Source organism: Chrysemys picta, chromosome 21 (genome assembly GCF_011386835.1).
Source record: "Chrysemys picta bellii isolate R12L10 chromosome 21, ASM1138683v2, whole genome shotgun sequence".
Taxonomy (NCBI): Eukaryota; Metazoa; Chordata; order Testudines; family Emydidae; genus Chrysemys; species Chrysemys picta.
In genome coordinates this window covers 7935462-7959221 of record NC_088811.1, presented here as the reverse complement: position 1 = coordinate 7959221, position 23760 = coordinate 7935462, and the positions used below count along the sequence as shown (strand labels likewise).

The 23760-nt window shown below is 50.4% G+C and overlaps 1 protein-coding gene across 1 annotated transcript in view; it reads right to left on the bottom strand.

The window, feature by feature from the left end:
* Positions 1–23760, bottom strand: part of ACAP3 (ArfGAP with coiled-coil, ankyrin repeat and PH domains 3) — a 158615-nt gene that overhangs the window by 46487 nt on the left and 88368 nt on the right. The window contains exons 5-6 of the mRNA XM_065575216.1: positions 7627–7685; positions 1558–1741 (exon numbers count right to left, since the gene is read on the bottom strand). Of these exons, the coding sequence (XP_065431288.1) occupies positions 1558–1741; positions 7627–7685 (243 nt within the window). The remainder of the gene's footprint in view (positions 1–1557; positions 1742–7626; positions 7686–23760) is intronic.

Here is a 23760-nt window from a genome sequence, read left to right as displayed (position 1 = left end):
GTCCATATAAATAAATAAAATACCAAGCCTTTCCCATCTCTGACATCTCTGAGCCTAAAGACATGCAAAGAGATCCTGCCCCAGTTCCTCTGTCTGTGTCTTTTTGGGTGCATGACTTTCGATCGTCCCCCCAGCAGGGCTAGCAGAGAAATCCCACTGGATCGGCCTATGGCATTAGTGGAGCTTTCTACCTTTGTCAGCATTGGATATTGGCCTACAACACAGGAACTTCTTTCCCTAGTGACCTTGCCAGCAACCACAGCTGAATTTATCTTTAAATCCCAGAAGCCAAAGAGCTACAATCCCTCAAGGTTAGCAAAGCACCCATGACTTACAAATTAAAGGGACAGCGTCCCCTTTCCACCCACTGCTGATTCTCAGCAATCAGTAGGATGTGACATCATAGACTATCTCGTGATAAGACAGAAGGTGCTGGCAGATGGTCCCAATTTGGTGCTGCAGGGAACGAGGGCTAGTGGAGTGACACATGGATCAATATTTGCACGGAATTTGTTCAGTTATTAAACCCATTGCCTGGAAGGAGGAACCTGAAGTCAGCTAATAAAATCTGCAAGTGATACAACAGAAGCTTTGGCGGAGGGCAAGGGGTAATTACGGGGGCAAAAACCATGTTCTTTGAGGAGACTGTAATGCTAAAAGGAGCTTCAATCAAGGGAATTGGTTGAATTTTTCTTTATGAGAAATGATTGTGACATTTACCATTTCAGCTAGGGTGTGGTTTTTCAAGCAATGTGTATACACACATGTGTGTGCATGCACAAAGGTATATGCAAACACGCACACATGTGCCCAGAGGTTTTCCTTAAGGAAACTCTCTGTAGGAGGAATGGGCTGTGACTCACAATCAGAACATGGGGGAGAAAAGCACTCAGAGGCATTATCTCGCTTTCTTACTTTGGCTGATTGCACAATGCCATCTTCTAAGCCCTACTGGAGAGATCTGCAGATCAGAGAGGCAGAGACTTCTGAGAAAAACCGGCTCTCCCTTAGGCGTTGTCTATCCTGGGAATTTGCCAAGTAGTCGATGTCAGTTAGAGAGATAGCAACCCCACCAGTGGAACTTACCCCACCTTCAAGCAGGGGTAAAGTAGGCATTTGATATGGACAGGCTGGGGTATGCCAAGTAAAGGGGTGGTCAGGGCAGATCTGGGATCTAGGGCAAATTGTGGCTTTCCTGGTTATCCTTGGGATTGCAGCAACCTGGCTACCCCACGGCTGAAATTGGGGCAAACCTTCAGTACAGAAATGGCCTTTTGTTCCAGGTCTGCTCCAAACACCTTTGACCGGGTCTCGCCAGACTATGCACTGGCTTTTAAGAACTTCCCAGGGATTCTCTGCCATGTGAGGCAGCAGGTTAAGTGCTGGATAATTTCACAGTCAGATGCTATTTAAAACCCAGATGTCAGATCCTCCTTTCTCACCTCCACCCACCCACTGGCTCCTCTACTCTCGGCTGATGGATAATCAGCATTTATCCTGGGCTCACCTGTTCCTATGACAGGACGACTGGATGGAGCTGGTAGGCCAGAACCTCACCTGTAACACGTAGTCCAGGGCCAGGTGTCGGAAGCACTTCCTGGTGATGGTCAAAGTGCCTGTCGCTTCCTCCACCTCGTGGGGCTTGTGCCGCGGGGCCTGCGCGTTCTTCACCAGAGAGATCTCCATGTCCTCGCGCACCTTGTCAAACTGTTTCTTCGTCTCCTTGAATTTCCGGACGTCACTGGAACCCAAAGGGGACGACCACCATTACAGGGCAGCCAGGACCACCAGGGAATCAGCATTGGAACGCAGCAGGGATCCCGGTGGCGTATGATCTCTCTAATGGCCAGACCCTGACCTCACACCGTATTCAGTGACCCCACTCAGCTCTGCCAAATCTGGGGCTGAAAGGAATTTCCCCCCAGCTCAGAATGGCAGGGACCTGGGGGGAGGGGCGCTGTGGCATGGGGCCTGGTTTGCCTGCTAGGATTATCTGGGCATCTCTCTTCTAATCCATTCCTTGGCACTGAAGGAGTCTCCTGTTCTGTGCCTGTGACACACAGTTTAGTCTCCTGAGGACTGAAATGTTGAGGACTAACTAAAGTCTTTGCGCTTCATATAGGTGTATCTGGATGAAATGTAATGGCCAGTGATAGACAGGAGGTCTCACTCATGGTCCCGTCTGGCCTTAAAGCTCCATGAAACGATGAATCAGAATCTGACCCAAAACATCTCCCTCTGGATGCAAAGAATAACTGCACTTTAAAGGGGCCCCTTCAAAACAGTAAGAGGCGTCCCCAAGGCGTCCTCCAGCAACCCGCACAATCCTAACGATGCTCTCCAGCTGCCTTGCAATGAGACTGGGATGTTTCATAACATGCACTATAAGAAACAGTCAAATTATATGTCACCAAACATACTGTACTGGAGCCTATGAAAATACCACAAATCAGCCGGTTCTCATGTTTAAAATTCACTGCCGAGCCAAGTGCACTTTGCCCATTGGCATGTCTCTTCTGACCTGCCTGCAAGTTGGGTTTGTTGATTTGAAGAGTTAGACTTAGAAGTTTCAATTTTTTCCATCTTTTTTGTACTCTTGTAACCGGCACATTTATTTGTTTAGTGTGCCAGATGGGAGATACTGGATCCATAAAGGGTGGAGAGGAAACAAAGTGACTCGCCCAAGGTCACACAGCAAATCAGTGGCAGAGCCAGTAATTAGCACCCAAGTTTTCTAAGTTCTGTTCCAGTCCAGTACCCTTTGTACTGGCCAACCCTGCCTCCTGCTGGGCACAGGGCAAGCTCACTACCTTGTGTTCAAGTACTTCCGTGTCCTGACACATCTCAGGTATGGCATTACCCAGCATAGTTCACGTTGAAATGCTGGCTTGTTTACAATAATTACACACATTAGATGCTTACACAAATGCATTTGTGTTTCAATGCCCTGCAAACACAGGAATCACTTTACCCATCGCTGAAATACAGTCACTTCTGAGATGGGAAACGGCCCCTGTTCCACACTGCTCAGCAACACAAGCCTTTAGGCCAGGAGGGGAAGGAAAATACTATAACCAGCAGAAACTGCCCTCATTTGGATTTTGGTTCCTGCCAAAAGTACCAAGCGGCCTTAAAAACACCTTCAACTTGAAATCTAGTCAATTAAATAAAAATAGTGACCACCCTTGCCCCTGCAGCCCCACCCCCACCACAACAACATTTATAAGCTTTTCCTAATTCTCGAAAAGTCATCCCCCACCCTTGCTTTAAGAAAGACAGACATAAAAACCAGGAGAAACTGACTGCATATACAGGGGAAACAGGGAAGTCTCCTCCAGACTGGAGCTACAGTCTATGAGCAGAGGAGAACTACTGAGGCAGAGCAGAAGCGCCAGCAGCATAAATCTCGCAACAGCAGCATGTCCGCTGTTAATCAAGTAACCCATAGCGCCACAGACTGTTCAAAGCTCAAACTGGCCTGAGCAGCCACGCACGTGTTCACAGAAACCAAACCAATCAGTGAGGACACAGTCATCTTCAAACTCCAAGGATGGACAACAACAGGGCCTCAACTTCACGCTTCTCTGCCCCTCACGTTGGAAGGGCTCACGATGACATCCACGCACAAACACGGCCTGCGCCCGTCCCCTCTCGCTCTGTGACACGTAAACACGCGCGCGCACGCTCCTCTGTTGAATTTCAAGTGCCACAAACTTCACCATGAAAACAATCCCTTCCTGAGCTTAAAAATATCCCCTCGGCCTCTATTATTACCCCTGCTGGGCTCTGGCCAGTGGGCTTGGCGTGGCCAAGTGGCACGGGATCTCACCAGCCCAACAGCTGGCGTCAGGCTTTCTACTCAGCTATTAATATGGCTGCCAACAAGCTCCCTCCTGAGCCAATGCTAAAAATGAATGGCGTGGCTTCCGCTCCCCCCCCTCCTCCCCAGGATGCTTAGCAAAGGAGAGAGGGAGGGGAGAGTGGCCACTGTCTCTTTACCCCGCCCTCACCCACCTGAACAGGTAATAAGCCACATGGACTCTGAGGTTCCAGCTACAGACTTCCAAGTGGCCCGGCAGAGGGTGGAGGAGTTGGACCCATTTGGCATGAGAGCTGTGGCAGCCGGAGACGGGCTGCTGGCATTGCACGGAGCGGGGCCTGGCAGGAGAGGAAGCATTTCTCAGGGCTTTTTGAGTCGGGAGTGGGGAAATCAGGTGATTTTTCCGAATTTGCAGCAAGGGTGTCACCTGCCAGGCAACCCATAGCCGGCCTTCTGAAGAGCTACTGGCCCTTCAACGTCTGTGCACATTAGAAAGGGGTAGGAGTCCATGGGAGGGTGTACAGGAGGGGCACGCTAGAGCCTAGAGCCTGTAGGTAATCAAGGAGGCCTTGCTTTGCCCCACCGCACCCCAGGGCTGGGCTATTTAAAGAGGAACAGGAAACAGAGCAGGAGAAAGGAGCAGAAGCTCTGCAGGCTGCAATGGGCAGGGTGTCTTGCTCAGGCTGAAGAAAACCAGCCAGCGACGTGCTTTGCTGGAGTTTAAGTTGGGGAGCTCTGAACCAGGGTCCTGATGAACTATCTATTGTCATCACTCCTGTCCTGAAACCTTATTAAAAGGGGACATGCTCTTTGGTGAGTGTGTGTTGGCGTCTCCTTGAACCATGCTGTTAAAGCGAACTGATTGCTGCCCCAATTGGGGGGAATTAAGAGGTGGCACACCCTCAGCACCACACCAGGCAGGTAAGGGGGTCTGTGGGGGTGGCCCAAGCCTTTACAGAGAAGTGGAACCGGAGATGGTCTTTCAGCTGGAGAGCTCACAGATGGCTGGTGTTTTGCCTTCTTATTTACTTCCCAGAAACCCCTGATTCTCTTGCCAGCCCTGTCTTGGGACAATATTTCTGTTCAGCTGAGGCTTCTTGCAGCCCCTGACTACGTAGCAGTGCGCCCCTTCCACCGCTTCCTTCCCAGCATCAGATCACACACGAGGCTGGATCCACTCCGCTCCCGCTGGGAGGCTATTGATGAGGAGAGAAGGGTGAAATCTCTGGCCTGCAGAGCCAAAATATGAGGTCGGGGATGGTGGAGGGCCACAGAAGGTCATTCCCTTTCCTAGCACATCACAAGGCTTTTGACCAACTAAGGCTAAGTCCAACTTAGCAAGGTCTCTCCGCGGGACATGGCGTGCGGGGAGATGAGACAGGCTAAGGTTTGGGTGACGGGACTGAAAGCATTTCACCTCTCGGTACACAGCTGCACCGCAGCTGGAGCGAGCCTTCCAGCCCATGGACGCAGACATGCTCCAGCGCCGCTTGAGCTAGTGTGCTAAAATTGGCAGTGTGGACGTTGCAGCGTGGGCTCACCACCCGAGTACGGATGCAGGGCGGTGGGCCGGAGCATACTCAGGTGGTTAGCCCACGTCACAATGTCCACACGGCTACCTGGGTTGGGAGGCACGCTCCCTGCTGCAATGTAAACATACCCTAGGTCGGTGGTTCTCAACCAGGGGTACGTGCACCCCTGGGGGTACGCAGAGGTCTTCCTGGGGGGACATGAACTCATCTAGATATTTACCTAGTTTAGTGTTTCTGAACCCAGGAGTCACAGGTTTGGGGGGGATCGCAAGTGCAGGGCCAGCAGTATTAAAAAACTCTCCTCTCGTCCCAAGGGCTGGCCCCTCCATGTGGAGATGGAGGCACATGAGTGGGGCAGGACTCGCCCTGCCACTGTCCGTGCTGAGCCTGACCCCTGGATAAACAGAGGCTCCATGGCTGTCAAGCCAGCCCCGAGTGCAATCACACAGCAATGTCAAGGGGTGAGAAGGGCTAGCTGCAGGCTGTGTATAAAACTCTTCCTTTTCACAGCCAGGACACTGCCGACGTGGTCCTGGGGGGTTCTTTAAAATGATCCCAACCACAGAACCAATTTCAGATAAACAATAGCAATTTGAAGATCAAAGCACCGAAGCCTGTGACGGTGGGGCGGGGGGGGGGGGTCTGATGGGCGCGACAAAGGGAGAATAAAACACAAATACGCCGATGCGGTGACAGCCCCAAAATGAAGGTGAAATTCCCCCTTCCGGCTGCCAGGATTTAAGCAGATTAAATCTGAGCTCATCAGAGAAATGATTAGACGGAGATGGGGGAGGGGGAGTGCTTGGGAGGGGGGGCGACTGTGGGTCGTCCCCCACACCCAACCACCCACAGCTGCTGATGGATTCGCACTCAATTACCCGTTCCCATGGAAACCAGCTCCCGCTTAGCTGAAGGCTGCCATTGCCTCGCTGACCTATATTCAGCTGATTTGGGATCTCATGCTGCACTTGGTACCTGCTCATGGGCTGCGCGGGCACTCGGGGGGGCGGGGGGGAGGGAAACAGCCTACACGGGCAGAAGAGATTCTGTTTCCCCCACCCAAGGGAAAGAGCAGGTTGAGATAGACGTGAGCTAAGATGCGGGCTCTCCACATCCTGATCATTCCCAGCCCTGATTCTCCTCTACTTCGCATCAGCTGTGTGGCCGAACGACAACGTATCCTCTGTCACCCACACGGGGTGTTTTACACCCGCTTTGCACAGGTGTAAAGGAACGAGGCAGCCGGGCCTCAGATTGACGAATAAGAACACGTGGCCATGTGGCATCGGGGGGGGGAGAGGGGAGGGTTTACGTTCCATTTTATAAGGGCCTGGGGATGGCGGACTCCAAATCTTACCCAGCTTGGGGTTAGGAGTCAGGCTTGGATTCGACAGTGCCAGTGTCCTCATGAGATTTCCAACGATACTGGTGCAAGGATTGCACGGCTGGGTGATCTCTCCCACGAGAAGCCTGCTTCCTCCGCAGGCAGAAAGAGCCCTTCCCCCCTACCTGCAAAGTTTATGTGCAACAGACGTCTACAGGCTCCGCTTACTGCCTCAGACACACCAAAGGTGTCCTGGGAGGTGGGGTTTGATTTGGGGGGATACAGGTGCCCGGTGAGAAGCTTAGAATTTAATGAGGCTGCAGGATTCTGAAGTGAAGCCCTTGGGGGGAGAAGTGCCTGCCTGGATTTTGACAGACAGCTGGGCACTGACCTATGCTTTAAAAGCCATATCAATCTAGATGACGGACTAAGCAGATTCTGTACCTCATCCAGTCGGGGTGGCAGCAGCGATCAAACCAGGCTTGGCTCAAAGGGCTTCCTACCAGAGGGGTGTCAGACCCGTGCTGCACGGATCTGGGTTTTTGGGGGGTGTTTGAGCTGGGGGGGGTTGGTGTGCCCCAGTGTGGTGATAGGAGTCAGCTTGTAAAGTGTGTATATGGAACTGAACTTTCACACGGTTTGGGGATGCTCAGATCTGGGGGTTTGTTTCATGGTCAGCTTTAAATTTTAAATCAGGAGGGCCTGGATTGCACCCAGAACTAGGAGCTCCCCCATGACAGAATGTGGAGATGACAGGACAACAGTAGCGGGGGTCACCCCATCCCACTGCTGGATTCATGGTTCCCTTCCCTTGGATGTGTCCTTCACTCCAATCAGCGCCTTGAATATATACATAGCCAGTGCACTGCAATCCTGTTTTCACCACAGACACAAGAGGGTCCGTAGTTCATCAGGGAGCCCCAGCGGGGACCCAATCGACTAGTACTCACTCTTTCACAAAGTTGTGCAGCTGTTGCCGGACCGACCTCTGGGCTTGGTCAAAAAGGATCTAAGATAAAAGGAAAAAATAACAAGAAAAGATGAAACCGTGAAACTTTCCCCAAGGCGAGGCCAAAGCGCAGCGCTGGGAGGGTTACCTGGCCTGGCCTGACAATGTCATACTTTACAAAGCTATGGGGAAGATCTGAGCTCAGCTCCTCTTGGAATCCAGGCCAAGCCCAAAGGCTTAGGGATCTCCTCTGTCCTATGGGGGAGGTGGGTTTGATTCCCAGCCCTGCTCCACTGACCAGGTGCTCCATGCCAGGGATCTGTGCACATTCCCCACCCTAAGAACAATGCAGAAGTGGCTGGCGCGGGAGTGAGTGCTTTACAGTGACTGATGCTAATGTGGAATGTGAGAACACGTCCTTCCCAAAGCTGTCTGGCCAACTCCCCTGTTTATCCCAAGGTTCTGGATGTCCAATGTAACCTTTGGGGAAGCGGGGTTGCACTGCACAGACACTTATATATATATATCTCCATCAGACCCTGTGCTGCCGTGCCTGGGCAGTGAGATGGGCAGGTGGCATCCTCACCAGAAAAGACAACAGGGCTGACCATGAACATGGAAATAGATTTTAGATGAAAAAAGTTGATTCACATTCCAGGGATCCTAAGTATGTCTGTGTGGAAGGGGGGGGGGAGCGGGCATTACTCCCGTGGACTGGCAAAGTGCCCATTACTTGGTGCTACCACAATCAATTCTGGTTTACGTCACACGTTTTTTCCACCCATGTGGCCGTCAGCATAAAAGGCTCCTGGATGGTGGCTCCCATGATCTGCAGAGGGTCACTACAAGCTCCCAAGAGAGTGTGCCTTGTAACAGCCTGTGCCTCCCTAGCTTGTATTTCCGACTGCGCCTCTCCCGTTTGTCGAGTTCCTCACTGTGTCAGCAGGGAGCACTGTCCCCTCAAACTGCACCCAGTGGTTTCAATTTCAGCAATGGGAAAGGGGTGCTGGTCTCTGAAGTAAGGCACATGCAGTAAACCACACGTCACCCCTCACTTCTTCTTTAAGCACAAGCCGACTGTGCTGGCCAGGAGAGAGCCCCTGGAAGCAGCATAACCACAAGTATAGAAGGAGAAAGGAAGAACTTGCTCCTATCAATCATTTAAACCTCACTCCCCAACACTGGTCCCAGCGGCTGCTCCACACCCATCATATCTCTTGTGCATCCAAAATCTCCCCTCCTTGTTCTGGTCTCTTTTCTCCAAGCGATACTGTCCCAGCAGGGCGAGGTCCGCCTGTCTGCTCCCCCGGCCCCATGGGAACACTGCCGTGATGATGAATAAGCCTTTGCATTTCAGACGTGCCTTTCGATGATGCAGCACTTTGACTAATTGAGGCCAGATGGACAGAGGCTCCCTGGTGACACCCAGAGGCCCTGCAGATGTGGAGACGGGCGGGGCTTGCAGAGTGGAGATGGACCCAACAGCAAATGATCCCCCGCTATAACATTGTTCATTGGTTCCTCCTGGGACCCTGGCTCTCCCCCTCCAAACCAGGCCCACTGTGGGAATCTGCAGACAGAAGAAAGCTTGTTTCACTTACTGTCTGCACCCCCACCCAGAGGCCTGGATCCTGCCCTGGAAAGAGACCCACTCTATGGCAAAGGGGGAATTCAGTATCTACGTCCCATTCAGCCCTTGGACTTTCTGCTGACTCTGCCAATTGTGGAGGTGGTTTTTGTGCCAGGGACATCTGTGCCCTGGGAACTGGGCTGAGACCCACTAAACTCGTGCCGTGCCATTTGCCATCAGCCCACTGATCCTGTGCCTGAGACTCTCCAGGTGTGGTTACCTATGGCCCTTCTCTATGATGTGGATTCCTTCCTTAAGAATCCTGCCGTCCTGCTCAAGGGCTGTGCGCTGGACCCTGTTAAGATCTAACTGTAAAACGCCTTGCGTAGAGCTGCCATTGAGAAGTGAGACAAGGGCCCCTTACTTCAACCAGCTTGGTAAACAGACCAGAGCACGTCAATGTCTCTTTGTTTCTTGTAATCAGCCTCTGTCTCTATCCATGTGCTGCCTTTTGCCTTATCCTTAGATTGTCAACTCTTTGGGGCGGGGGCTGTCTTTCCGTTCTGTGTTTGTACAGCGCCTAGCACCATAGGGGCCTGGTCCATGACTGGGGAGCCAAGATGCTACTGCCATACTAATCCTACATGGACTGGGAACCCTCCGGTCCTGTTTTTACTTTCTGCCCTAAACTGCTGATTCACCCCCTGTTCCTGGAAGCATACAGGCCGTTCATGCTTATTTCCTTCTGAGGAGACAGTCACCAGAGGCTGCATTTTAAATACTTTCCTTTGGCCGTGTAAGTGATTTCCAAGAGATCCACACCGTTTTCACTGGGGTCTGATTCAGCCCCAAGAGTAAGTTCAGAGGAATGTTCTCAGCCATTGCGTATGTGAAGCTCCACAAGGCTCTGGCAGGGCAGCTGGCTCAGGCTAATCATGTTTTTAACTCACTGCTTGTAAAAGCACCTTTTCCTGATTTGCTTTGGTTTTCTGCCCCTTGCGGCTGCCCTGCCCACCTGGGTTTCAAGCATGATGCTCCGGGGCGTCATATCCTGCCCCGGCAATGGCCATTTCTCCCTTCCTTATCAGATGGCCTTTCACACCTTGCTGTACAAATCACCAGAAGAACTGGTAGGGCAGACGCAACGGGCTGGTCTCTGGCTTGTCCACTCAGGAACCCAGCTCTGAGAGGATGGAGCAGTCCTTCTAACTCAGGCCACCCATAGCCACCTTCACACCCAACACAGATGGCACTGCAGAAGGTAGCAGCTTGGCTGGAGGATAAGATCATGGTCCTTAGGGATCTAATCACCAGCTCTGATATGCCTCCATCCTTCAGAAATGCCGCTTCAAAGCCTGGCCGGTGGTGGTGGGGGGGCACACTTTCATCCTTTTTAGGCAAATAAATTGAGTTCAATACAGTGGGACCTTCAGAAAGCCCACGACAGGTGTCAAGATAAATACCTATGCAAATGGCTAGAACTCAGGACCTATCCACTCTGAGTCACCCTGATGCTCTCTGCAAACTATTTGAGATGAGTGATGCTACCTACATGAAAATAATAATATACAAGACAATAATACCTCGCTCTTAGCAGCTTTCGATCTGAAAGTGCTTTGCAGCGGAGGTCAGTATCATTATCCCCATATTATAGATGGGGAGACGGAGGCACAGAGAGATGATGTGACTTGCTCATGGTCACCCAGCAGCAGAGCCAGCATTTGAACCCAGGTGTCCTGAGTACTAGCCCAGTGTCCTATTTCAGAGGTTATACTGAGTCAAGTAATCGCCTGTAAAACCTCTCCAAAGGGCCAGTTAGAGATGAAGGGAGAGGTTTTCAAAAGGGGCCTAATGGGTTTAGGAACATGCAGCTGATTGGCATTTTAAAGTGGGGTTTGTGCTCCTAATTCCCTTAGTCTGTCAGTGAAAAACAGACAAAACACTGTGCCAACTCTGATAGGTTTGCTTAAGGGAATCGTTTTTACCATGTCAGCCCATTGAAATGGAATTTGAATTCATTACACTACACAGTATTAGACTCACAAACCAGTATCTCCAAAGTTTTTGGTTGGATTCATGCAGCGCAGTGACTGTGGAAGCAACAGCAGCAGTTTCCAACATCTAGCCATCTGTCTATTTCTCTCCCTCCCTCCCTATAATACTAAGAGAGGGAATGACGGCCAGGGCACTGCGGGAGACGTCCCTTACACTTTTTGACAGTGCTGTGGGATTTTACCGGAAGCTGCCGATGACAGGCAGAGGTGATCACGGTGGAACATCTCCACTGCAGCTCGGTGCCCATTGGGAGTGAAGTGAATTGTGCCCTTGATTACGGCATGGCCTGCTACTGGAAGGCCTAAAGCATTATGGGTAATAGATTTCAACAGCAGCGTTGGCTGGATCCTCAAATACATTCATTACGCAGATGACTGCGGCCAAGGACAAAGCAAGAGGAATGCCAGAGTCTAGCTGAATACAAACGGTCAAGAATGGCCTCTAAATATGAACAGATGCAAACGAGGGTGGCGGAGGGTGGGAGGGGGGACCCAGACCACCCAGCTCACCAGTGTAAATTATTTGCTGCTTTTGGCATCAGTCTGCCCTCTTGGAACACTCTCCAAAAGCCACTGGCCTACAACTTTTTCCAAAAAGCGGCTCCCTGAGTGATGTTTACATGTTGACCGTGCCTCCCTAGGCTTGTAACGCTGTCCAGCGGAAGGCAAAGAGCAACAAAGCCATCTGGTTTCCACCTGCACCCACATCTGGAGTGTTTCCATTATTGGCTTCCACCGTGAGGACATGTTTGCTTAAGTCAAGGGAAGGGAAAGGCCACTTCATTCGGCTGGCCCCAGGCAGCCTGGAGGGACAAGCGGCTCGAGTTCCAGCATGGGGCAGATTTGAGTGGATAGCGTCAGACTTGGTGGCTGAGGGATGGAGCGTCTAGACTGATGAACAGGACTAACCCCCGGGCAGTGCATTAAAAGAAGCAAGCGTGTGTCTAATGAGGGTTACTCAGGGCAGATCTACACTTAAAAGCACTGCATCGGCACAGCTGTGCTGCTGTTGCATTTTAATAAAGACGCTCTAAGCCAACGGGAGAGAGCTTCTCCCGTCGGCGTAGCTCATCCACCTCGGCGAGAGACCAGCGCTCTCCCGCCGACGCAGCGCTGTCTACACCAGCGCTCAGACCAGTATCACTATGTCGCTCAGTGGAGTGGACTGTTCACACCCCAGAATGACATATATCGAAGTAATTTTGTAGTGTAGACCAGGGCTTAGAGTTCAGGTCAACAGAATGGGATCCTAGGCTGTCCTCACTGTTTTGGTTTGGGTGTCCTGCCCCTGCATTTAGGTAGTGACTAGGATTGCTGTGCACGCTGAGGCCTGGTTAGGGAGATGGCCTCTGCCACTGGGAAGAGAAATGTCCCTCTGCTGTTATGGCATCGCTCTGGGATGGATTCTGGGAAATGGATACTTGTTGTTTCCCACTAGAGCAGCCTGATGCATCTGGCCCATCACCATGTGCTGTAGGAAACTACTCAGAGCCCCACCAGCTCTGTGGGGAGCAAACAGCTTGAGAAATTCTCCTTTTCCATCCTTTAGATAGTTCTCTCTCTTCATGCAGTGATCACCCAAGAGAACAGCCCAGGTGTATGTGGGGAGGGAGAGTGGAGGTCTTTTCTTTTTCTTATATATAATTTAATCCAAGATTAACACTTTTCATGGGTAGATTTAAGTGGAAATAAGGGCAGGTTGGCATAATGCAAGGGGCACACCCACCTCTGCTCAGACCTTCACTCCTGACCTGCAGCCTGCTCCCTCCCGCCCACTATTCCAGTCCTGAGCCCCACACAGCCCTGCCAATGCCCCTCACTCCTGGCCTGAGCAGAGACTGCCAGTTGTTTCGGTGGGTTTACATAAGAATGGCCCGACTGGGTCAGACCAAAGGTCCATCTAGCCCAGTAGCCTGTCTTCCATCAGTGGCCAGTGCCAGGTGCCCCAGAGGGAATGAACAGAACAGGTCATCATCAAGTGATCCATCCCCTGTCGCCCTTTCCCAGCTTCTGGCAAACAGAGGCTAGGGGCACCATCCCTGCCCATCCTGGCTAATAGCCATTGATGGACCCTATCCTCCATGAATTTGTGATGTGGACTGACCACTAAACCCTTTTCTAATTAAGACAGGGGGTTGCACCCTGAGCTCTGATGATGAGAAGTTACTGCACTCACCTCATCCCAAATCCCGTGTTGGAATTCACGCCATGGCACTGGGATGAGCATCTCGGCCACTATTGCTTGGGAACTTACATGAGCACATGTAGTGAGGAGGATTGGTGCATGTCTCCTCTGTAAGACGCAGTGACCAGGTAGAAGGTCTGTACGGAGACAGCTCTACTTTCAACCTTCTCCGTGGGACACCTGATGATAGATGGGCATTTCAAGCCTGCCAAATCTCAGCTGAGCAACAGGAGATGCCTGCTTTGACTCCAGTTCTTCTCGTATTGCTCTTTTATTAATTTTGCCAGCTGAGACCATCTGCCAGAAGCTGTCTAAATGGCTCCTCCATTTAATTTTCAAAATCAAATAAACAGATTAAATCCAAAGGGATATTATGAGCTTGATTTTTAAATATGGAATTGTTCCCTGCCTCGTTCTGGCTTCCGCCGGCATGCTTGGAACGCATCATTCGGGCTAAGATTTTCCAGATTCTGTGTTACCCACCCTTTCTCCTAGCCACTGGGATTTCAGCCTGACTCACGTGTTCTAGTGCTGCATGAGTGACGAGGGTCAGCAAGAGAAGGGGAAGGGGAGCAAATATGTTTCTTACCCTTCAGGAGTAGATCCTAAATATCACAAAATGGACTAACATAGGCAGTGTTCTTTGTATGCTACATAAATGCACATTGTATTGAAACGAACAAGCCCCATGAATCTGGGGTGAAATCCTGCATTGGCGTCAATGGGAGTTTTGTCATTGACTTCAGTGCGACCAAGATTTCACCCTGGAAGCAGCAAGACTGAATCAGCAAACACAGAATGCATGGTTACTTGGAGGCCTACAGCCTCCATGGAAAGGATCCCTGTTGCTAAGATATTGCCCTGCCAGTACACTAGCTGGAAGGATTGTTCTGTACTGAGAAAGGGAAACTAACACTGATTTTTAGGCAAAGCAGAAGTTGAGCAGAAGTAAGTGTCTGCCAATCACTCAAGAGAATCACTCCGCTCATCCCTAAAATGCAGCCACTTCTGGGGTGGAACATTAGAGCTGTTTAAGAGCACATAGTAACGCTGCACTACCTACATGATAGGAACTGAAAAGTAATGCATCTAACAGAAGAGACCGGGGTATTTACGGAGGCACAATGGAATATCTGAGTAGGAATTGGGGCAGTGCATTGGGTTGACCATCCCTGCTCAAAGTGTCTTGTGATCTTTAGTGTCCAAAAGCGATCCGAAGTTTAGTTTTATGTTCTGTCGAAAAGACAGCACCTCCTGCAGCGCAGCACAGCACTTCCCGAGTCTGAGCCAGCTGCCACTGGGGTCAATAGAAAGATTCCCGCTGACTTCAGTGAGAATTGGAATAGATGCCCTACCAACCCGGAGATTAATCCATGCTACTCTGTCAAGGTAACTGCCACATTTTCCACAAGAATGGCCTACTCTGCGGTCTAGGCAGCTCTGAATTATTCCACAGGCCAGAGCTAGGACTGTAGTTAGCTCAGCAGAGGTTGTTCCTGGCATCCAAACCTCTTCCCTGCACACATGCACTCCACGACTGCTGGCTTAGTGGTATCTGATCTCTCCACGCTGAGCAAGGGTGTGGCCGACAGGGCCGTGGACAGAGCATGCAAATACGACTGAGGCTGTTCCAACAAAGCAACAAGATTAGACAATTACAACATATGGGGCATTTTTCCCTGATGTCTTACTCTTCCCACAGTTTACTTCCTGGCTATTCAAGTTTCTGGCAACAGAACCTAACAAGCCAGCTGACAGGAGGGGTCTCTCCTCTGACCCAGATGGAGTCTCTGGGCTACAGTGACTCCAGCCTGGTGTTTAAAGAATATTGTTCACTGGTGTGACAGGATGTACCAAGCATTCACTGCCCCCTGCCAGAGGCCCCACCACCTTGGCACACCTCGCCCTAAGAAGGTGGATAGGAAGAGCAGCAAGTTCAGACATCCAGAGGTTGCCTAGAGAGAGACCTCCCATGATCAGCTGCAGGCAGAACCAGCAAGAGTTGAAGGGCCTGGAGCGGGCAGAGGCCAATGAGAGCCCAGCAGGCCAGATAAAAAGGGCTGGCTGTTTTCACTAGGGCCCAGTTGTGGGGGAAGCCAGAACAGGGCTCTCTCTGCCCTAACCCAAGTAACCTGACCCAGTCGGGGGCCTACCCTTGACAACACTGGCCTTGGATCTCTGTGAAGGGCAGTGTTTATATCATGGAGTATTCTGAGTTCAGATTTAATTTGTGTTCTGTTAACTCCAAAAGGGGACCAGACTGAGAGCTGACCTAGTTGGAAGGCTAGCCCACGGAAGGGGCAGACCATTGCTGAATCAGGACACAAGGGGGCACTAGAGAAGAACTCCAGCAGTGCCATGTCATGAGAGACGGGGGCACGCTAGTAGTGAGTGCATGCTACAAACCATGGTGGGAGAAGTGGGATGACCAAGCCTGCCTTCCTAGCAAAGGGGAGAAGGGAATATTTGTTGAGACATCTTACACAACAACAGCAGGCCCAGGCTGAGGCCCAGTAGCTGTTCCTGGAGGGGCAATAAGAGGTCGAGCAAGCCACCTAGTGAGCTGCTTCATCTACAGTGTGTGACTGATGGTACGCCCCATCACAATCTCCCCAGCTACTTTTCAGCAAGGTCCTTCTCATTCAAGCTGTGTTAACTGAGTCACAAGGAGGGGAAGAGACTGATTCCAGGCCAATGAGTTAGCAGGGATTACACGTAGTGTTTGGCTGAAAGAAGAATCAAACAGATCATACATCTAAAATGTGAAGGGCACCTAAAACTTGAAAAAGTCCAGATCAGATGCTCCTGCCCCGCACACATTATTACCGCTGCTTCTGCATTTCTGGCTTTGGAAAGAGAAGTTCCTGTAATACTGTAAAAGCCTCTCACCCAGGAGTAGGAAGTACCTAAACGTGACCAGAAAACTTGTTCTCAGATCCAAGTGATTCAAATAGTTCCCAGAAAAACCCAGATCTGTGGGGATTTCTCTGAACCCAACCACCAAACTTTTGGTGGTTCACTACACTAATGAGAACCTGGAATTTCACTGGGTTCTGAGCATTTGCTTTGGCTGGGAGATCCAGGTCCTGATTTTGGTGGCGCTGTACCATAGCCCACCGGACATTAAAATATCCCAAAGTATTTGGGGGAGGGGAGGCTGGTGAAATGTCATTGCGAGGTGACATGATGACACCAATGTCATGATACGGTGACACTATCCTACAGGACTCACTTTGTCAGCTGACAATTCTGCATCCATTTAAACGTTTCCCACTAGAGCAGCCTGATGCATCTGGCCCATCACTATGTGCTGTAGGAAACTACTCAGAGCCCGACCAGCTCTGTGGGGAGCAAGCAGCTTGGAGGAATTCTCCTTTTCCATCCTTTAGATAGTTCTCTCTCTTTGCCTAAAACACAACACAATCAGCCCCAAGACATCTGGCATCTGCCTCACTGACTCCTCACAGCTTGGGTGGCTTTTTCCTTGACAGCAGGAAATGCTTCCCAGCCCATTCAGTGCAGCTACATCTCCTCTGCAGGCTGCTGCTGCTAGATACTGTGACGGAGCCACAGCAGCTAGGGATGGACCGCGCGGTTTAAGGCCAGAGGGGGATGAGGTACAGAGTAGAACTGACTGGGCTGGTTGGAACCGTGCTGGAGAGCAACTATAATGTCACAACTTGGGATTCTGAAAACAGCCTGGTGCTGCTAAAGGGCCATACATGGGCTTTATGGACTTTAATTATTAATGGAGATACCCCATCTCCTAAAACTGGAAGGGACCTTGAAAGGTCATCAAGTCCAGCCCCCTGCCTTCACTAGCAGGACCACGTACTGATTTTGCCCCAAATCCCCAAGTGGCCCCTTCAAGGATTGAACTCACAACCCTGGGTTTAGCAGGCCAGTGCTCAAACCACTGAGCTATCCCTCCCCCTAAGGAGGAGGGATAGCTGAATTCACTCCACCTGAATAATTGTATTGCCCCTGCATTTTCACTTGCATGCTTTTTCCTTCTTATCTCAGTGATTCCTGATAGACAAGGTAGCTAGAGGGGAACATTCAGGGGGTGGATAGATGGATACATAGAGAGACATGGAGATGGATGGATGGATGGATGGATACAAAGACAGAAAATGGTGGGAGGGGAAATAAACCTTGTTGGAAATTTTCTGCCTTTTGATTTTGTCAATAAAATTTCTCAAAAAAAAAAAAAAAACACAGGATGAACTTTCCATAAAAAATTCCTTGAAACATATATCCTGTTTTCCCACCAGTTCTGATACATAGATAAATCAGACTGAGAGAGGGAGAGAGAGATGGATTATTTATTATTTCAGATGTATAACAGTAGTATTTTTGGAGCATTCCGATAGATCAGCAGACCACATTCAGCTCAGTCAGCCCTACTGTGGCACCCCCTTGATGCTAGTACTGTTGGTGAGTGGAATATAAACATAAAATGCTTTAAAATACCATTGCAATTCCCCTGGCTGGTTCTATGACTCAGCCTACTCTTGTGGATTATAATGTCACTAGAAATGCCCCTTTCATGGGTTTTTTGCCCTGTGTCTCCCTGACATTTATTTCCTCTCAGGGGTCCTGATGGCATGAGTTTTGCTCTTGGGCATTGAGTCCTGGCTGGAAATTCCCTGTGTGGATGGATAGCTGTGTATTACTAGGTCGTGTCTCTGTTATCCTTTGCGTGCCCAACAAACCTTGCAGTAAGTATCTACCCAAGGGACTGGCTGGAATGGATTGCTAGCAAGCCTGACCTGTAGCTTCAAGCCTGAACAAAATCTCACCAGAGACCACATGAGAGACACGGTTAGGGTGAAGGGATAGCCACTTTAGGCTACGGATGCCTGAATGTGGGAATGCTCCTTAGCCTTTCCACCAGAGGCATGGGGGGTGTCCCATCACACTCTCCCTTTCGCTATCTGGTTAAAGTGGGATGCTGAGAACTCGAACACACTCTACTCTGGGCAGCCAGTCCGTATGAAGGGGTTGCCGTAAAGGACAGCCTCTGCTCTAGACATCTATGGGGAGGATTACGCTACTCCTGCAGCACCTCTGTATTCAGATTAGACAAGTGACTCCACTGGGCAGAACAATGGCCCTTCGCAGCCGCGCAGGGAGCTGGGATTCCCAATCAGCAGTTGCTGGGGACCAGTCTCCCGTTCAAGAGTGTGGTTTAATGGCCACAGGAAACATACGTGAGCTTCTGCACTGCCATCATTCCACACGCCGTCGTATTGCCTCATTACTCTCAGTCCAGCCGCCCATGAAGCTGAGAACTATTGATCCAGGACTGGCAAAGGCCTTTCTCGCCTTTAGCTACGGGCAGATCTTGTTACTCTCACATTTAATTACATTCACCAGATTCTATCAAAAGAGGCAAAAGTTGTTTTCTCATATTTAATGGCCCGGCAGATTGTTAATGGCTCTAAGCTTGTGTGTATTTTGGGGCAGGTGCTGGCAACAGAGAAAAGAAGGGGTGCTCAGTGCCTCAGCTTTAGGGAAAGCAGCCACTGATCAACTACCTTGACTCAAAACCAACGAGGAGTCCGGTGGCACCTTAAAGACTAACAGATTTATTTGGGCATAAGCTTTCGTGGGTAAAAAACCCACTTCTTCAGATGCATGGACTCCTCGTTGGTTTTGTGGATACAGTCTAACACGGCTACCCCTCTGATACTTGGTACCTTGGCTCAGCGAGCAGACTAAGCTGAGACGCATTTGGGACGAAGGAAGAGGTTGTAATGCAGGGGTTCTCAAACTGGGGGGGGTTGTGAGGTTATTACATGGGGGGTCTCGAGCTGCCAGCCACCACTCCAAACCCTGCTTTGCCTCCAGCATTTCTAATGGTGTTTAAATATATAAAAATGTGGTTTTAATTTATAAGGGGGGGTTGCATTCAGAGGCTTGCTATGTGAAAGGGGTCACCAGTACAAAAGTTTGAGAACCACTGTAAGTAAGAGGCACTGATCCAGCACCCCCTACTGGGCAGCTCATGGGGCAGCACTGGTGGGACAAAGAGAGAAGGATCCATGTTATTCTTACGCCCTATTATGAGTAATAATAAAGACATGTTTGATGGGGGGGTTGGTTTTTTTCACTTCCCCCTCCATGTCATTACTCCAAACATCTTTTTTCCAGTTTCTTTGTTCTGAATCTTAATTCAGTTGCACAAGCCAGGTTCAGGCGCTGGGGCAGGAGAGACCAGTTGAGAGCTGATCCAGAAAAACTCCACCCAACGGCTCCCAGCATGACATTGAGGGCAGGTCTACATGGCAATCAGAGGTGTGACTGCAGCCTATGCAGACATACCCAAGCTGGCTTTGACCTAGCTAGTGAGAACACACTCAACCGTTGCAAACGATGATAGAGGCAACCATGGAATAACTCAGGATCAGTGCTAACACTACCGAGCAACTTCTCCGAGTGGATTAGCCCTGTTGGGATCTAATGAACATCACAAAGAGACGGGAGAGAGCTGTGGACCCTGCCTGGGTTGTTTCTGGCGCGTGTTTGCAGAGGGGAAGCGCAGTGAAGAAGGAGATAGTGCTCAGACAGCTCCCCACAGGCCGGATACAATGGGAAGCCTGGCCTAATTGCAAGCTGTCGGGGCGCATTGACAATACCAATGCCAACTGCCTCAAGAGGTCAGCATTGCCGCACTGGTGGGAGCAATGGTATGGTCTACAATGCATTCCAGCTCCGTGTTTCAAGCCTTTAAGTGTACACTACCAAAAGGAATGTCCTAGAAAGCCTATTGTTTAAGATTCTGGAGGGCTATTTTTTCCAGAGCAGCCGGTGAAATTAGTCTCCCTGCCATATAACTGGCATGTGACAGAAACACTTCCCCTGGGCTTCCGAGAGTAACCACTGTTCCCCGTAACATTAACCAAAACAAACAAGCCCCATTGAAGAGTGAGAAGTTCAAGGTATCTTGGACCTTGACCTTCTGCTTCACCATCATCATTATCATCACAATGTCTCCTTGTCTCTCCTTCTTTTCTTTCGTGGTATAAAAATATATATTTCAATAAACTAACCACACCCAGGAGCCACGCTACGTTGTCAGGGCATGACGGGACCCCCTCCCGCCGGCCTGCACAGCATTACTGATCCCAACATACCCGCTGCAGAAGCAGATTTGGACTCAAGCAGGGCAAATGCACAATAGCATTTGCCTCTTGCTGCCTCCACTTGCAAATCAAATCACAGACGCGCAAAAAATTAGAAATGGAAACCACCACCACCACCCAGCACCCGCACGCCAGAGCTAACAACCAGAATCAGACCAAAGCATTACAGCCCTTTGGAGACAAAACTATTATGTGTCATTGGCAGAGAACAGGGGCGTCAATGCCGGAGGCTCCAAGCAATGGCAAGGAATGGAGTGAGTGAGATAAACCCAGATGATTCTGGCAGGGCCGCCCAGGGGGGGCAATTTGCCCCAGGCCCCGGGCCCCACAGGGGCCCCACAAGCCCTGGCCCGGCGGCGGTCCAGGTCTTCGGCAGCATTTCAGCGGTGGGGGGCCCTTCAGTCTCTCCTGGACTTCGGCGGCATTTTGGCGGTGGGGGGCCCTTCAGTGCTGCCGAAGACGCGGAGCGACTGAAGGGCCCCCCGCCGCCGAAGACCCGGACCGCCGCCGGGTGAGTACAAGCGCCGCAGCTCCCCCGCTTTGCCCCAGACCCCCTGAATCCTCTGGGCAGCCCTGGATCCTGGCAAGTGACCCCCAATCTGACCCGGGAGAAAATTCCTTCCTGACCCCAACCATGGGGATCGGTTCCACCCTGAGCATGTCATGTCCCAGCTAATGAGTTCCTTTAGCCAATACAAGACTGCCCTCGGCACTGTATTTTCTAGTTCTCTGCTAAGCAGTCTGTTGACTGTGGTAGAGTATTTGGAATTCCTCCAGAGTGGGATTTTTCCATGGCACAATCTTATTTTCTCACACTGTGTCTCTCTTGAATTTCCGCTAGTAGCCCAGGGCCCATTTCTGTTTTCAAATGCACTAGTGCAATCTCACTGAAGTCAGCATACTTGCACTGACATAACTGATGTTTAGCTCCTAGCATTTTTCATTTCAGTACTAAACCTATTGTCCTTGCCCTCACCCTTCTACTTCCCCCTCCCCCGCCTTTCACCCTTACTAGGGCAAAAGGTACCTAATTAAAATATTGCTGTGGCCTTTATCTGAGTTCCTTACAATCGCTAATGTAATTATCTGCACAACACTCACTCTGAGGTAGGAAAGTATTATTAATCCCATTTTATGGATATGGAAACTGAGGCATAAAGAGATTAGGTGACCTGCTTGAAGTCCAAAAGGAAGGTGGTGGTGGATGGGGGATACTACCAGGGCTGCCAAGTCCTTGCTTATTGCTTTAACCACAAGATCATCCTTTCTTTGCAGTGGATTTTGCTTCAGATAAACTATTCTCTTTTCCTGCTTGTGTCTCATGTAAAAGTTGGGGATGCTTTAGCATATTAGTTTTTTCCATTCAGCAATGCATCTCATACATGGATTTTGCAGGGAATGGTCCTAGCAGGACTAGACGCAGGGATGTTTCCCAGGCCAATGCTCCAGCAATAAAGTTAAAGAACAAGTGACTTTAACTTCCTCCAACTGAATTTTAGGGCATTCTTCCTTCTTTCTAATTCGTTCCAGTCGTACATACTGTACTGGACACATGCCTGGACTTAGCACTGGTCACTGCTTCGTAGCTGACATCTTTGCGCCTGGATGAGCCAAGATGTTCACACACACATACACAAGAGGGGAGACAGCAGAAGAACCACTAAAAATAACTTGGCTAATGGCAAAGCATCATAGCTGGCTCAAGGATGTTACAGTCACTCCAAAGACATTTCCTGGGGATGAGCAATTGCACCCAAAACCACTTAGGAGCGAGTCTTCCGGCATATGTCTTGCTTTGGGCATACAGCTAGCAAAAAATGAGATGCCATCTCTTTAAAATTGGGTGCTTATGAACAGTGGGGAACGCCCCTGACAGGACAGGATGGAACGGGATGAGGGCAGGAGGGGTTATACCCATTGGCAGCGCCACTATGGTTTTGGCTCTGGGAACGTTGTCACTGCTTATTGGTGTTCCCAGAAGAGTCACTTTTGGAAAAGGTTGGGTGTGATGGGACATACCCCCATCCCACTCAGGAAAAGGCTAGCAAGCTCTTCTGGGCTCAGCTGGTACTAAATAAGCACGGCTGCCGAACCCGGTCTGCTTGGGAGAAGTAAATTGAAAAGGAAGAGTTTGTCACAGGACAGGGCAGCAACCAGGAGGAGGGCTGCTGTGTCCCAGAGTTTGCTGACTCTTGCAACACAGCCGCTGGGCGGAAGACAGCTTGCAAAGCTCTGCTGGCCACAAGGATCCACCAGGCTGGTATGAGCCCATTACAGCAGGGAGGGGTTGGAGATAAGTCCTCACCCAGGGTCTAGCCATACTCCACCTTCATAAACAAACCGGATCGCTGCAGACTCTTTTGAAACACTCAGAGACCAAGTGCCCCCATAACCAGAAGGACTTTGGAGGGGGAACAGTCTCTGAAAATGCCCAGACAGCCTCAAAAGAGCCCAGCCTAACCCCCGGGGGACAAATGAAAGCTACAAATCGAGTTTGGTAATTTTCATACTGAGTGGCCTGTTTAATGTAGTTTTCTTTTTGAGTAGTGACCCCATGCCTCTCTCATCCCCTGTGCTCCAACCCTGCCCTCATGCATGTGGATGAGGTTGACCGACGTGGGTCCCAGAGTTAAACTGCAGTTCTAATAAACCCCTGACCGTCTCACCTACCCGTTAATAAAGGGCCCCATCTAAGGAGAGGTCTCCTTGAGTAACAACTGAATCAGAGGCTTCAGGCTCCCTGACGTCACTGTCCTGAAATAATTCATGGGAATTACGTGTGGGCATCAGGGGAAGGAGGGAATTCTGCTCTTCTATGTGCTTTGGGGTCACCATTAGCTGTAACGTGAGTGAGTAAATTCCGGCTTTAGAGTGTTGCCAAAATAGCTAATCTACTGGTAAAGGAGAGAAGGGACTGGGCTTATTGACCCTCCGCTCGCCCTGGCTCGAGTCTAAATCATAGCCCAGACCGAGGCCTTAGCCTTTGGGTGCCCAGCCTGGGATACCTGGGACACCTTCAAGAGGCCTGAATTTTCAGAGGGGAGCTGCACAGCGGTTTGGGAGAATCAGCCTCTTGGCTGTGCCTCAAGTTGGAGAGCCAGGATCTCACCAGCCCCGTTGGAGAATCCCGGCCATCACTTCTAGCTGCTGTTGCTTTTATTCAGGTTGGGGCTCCAGG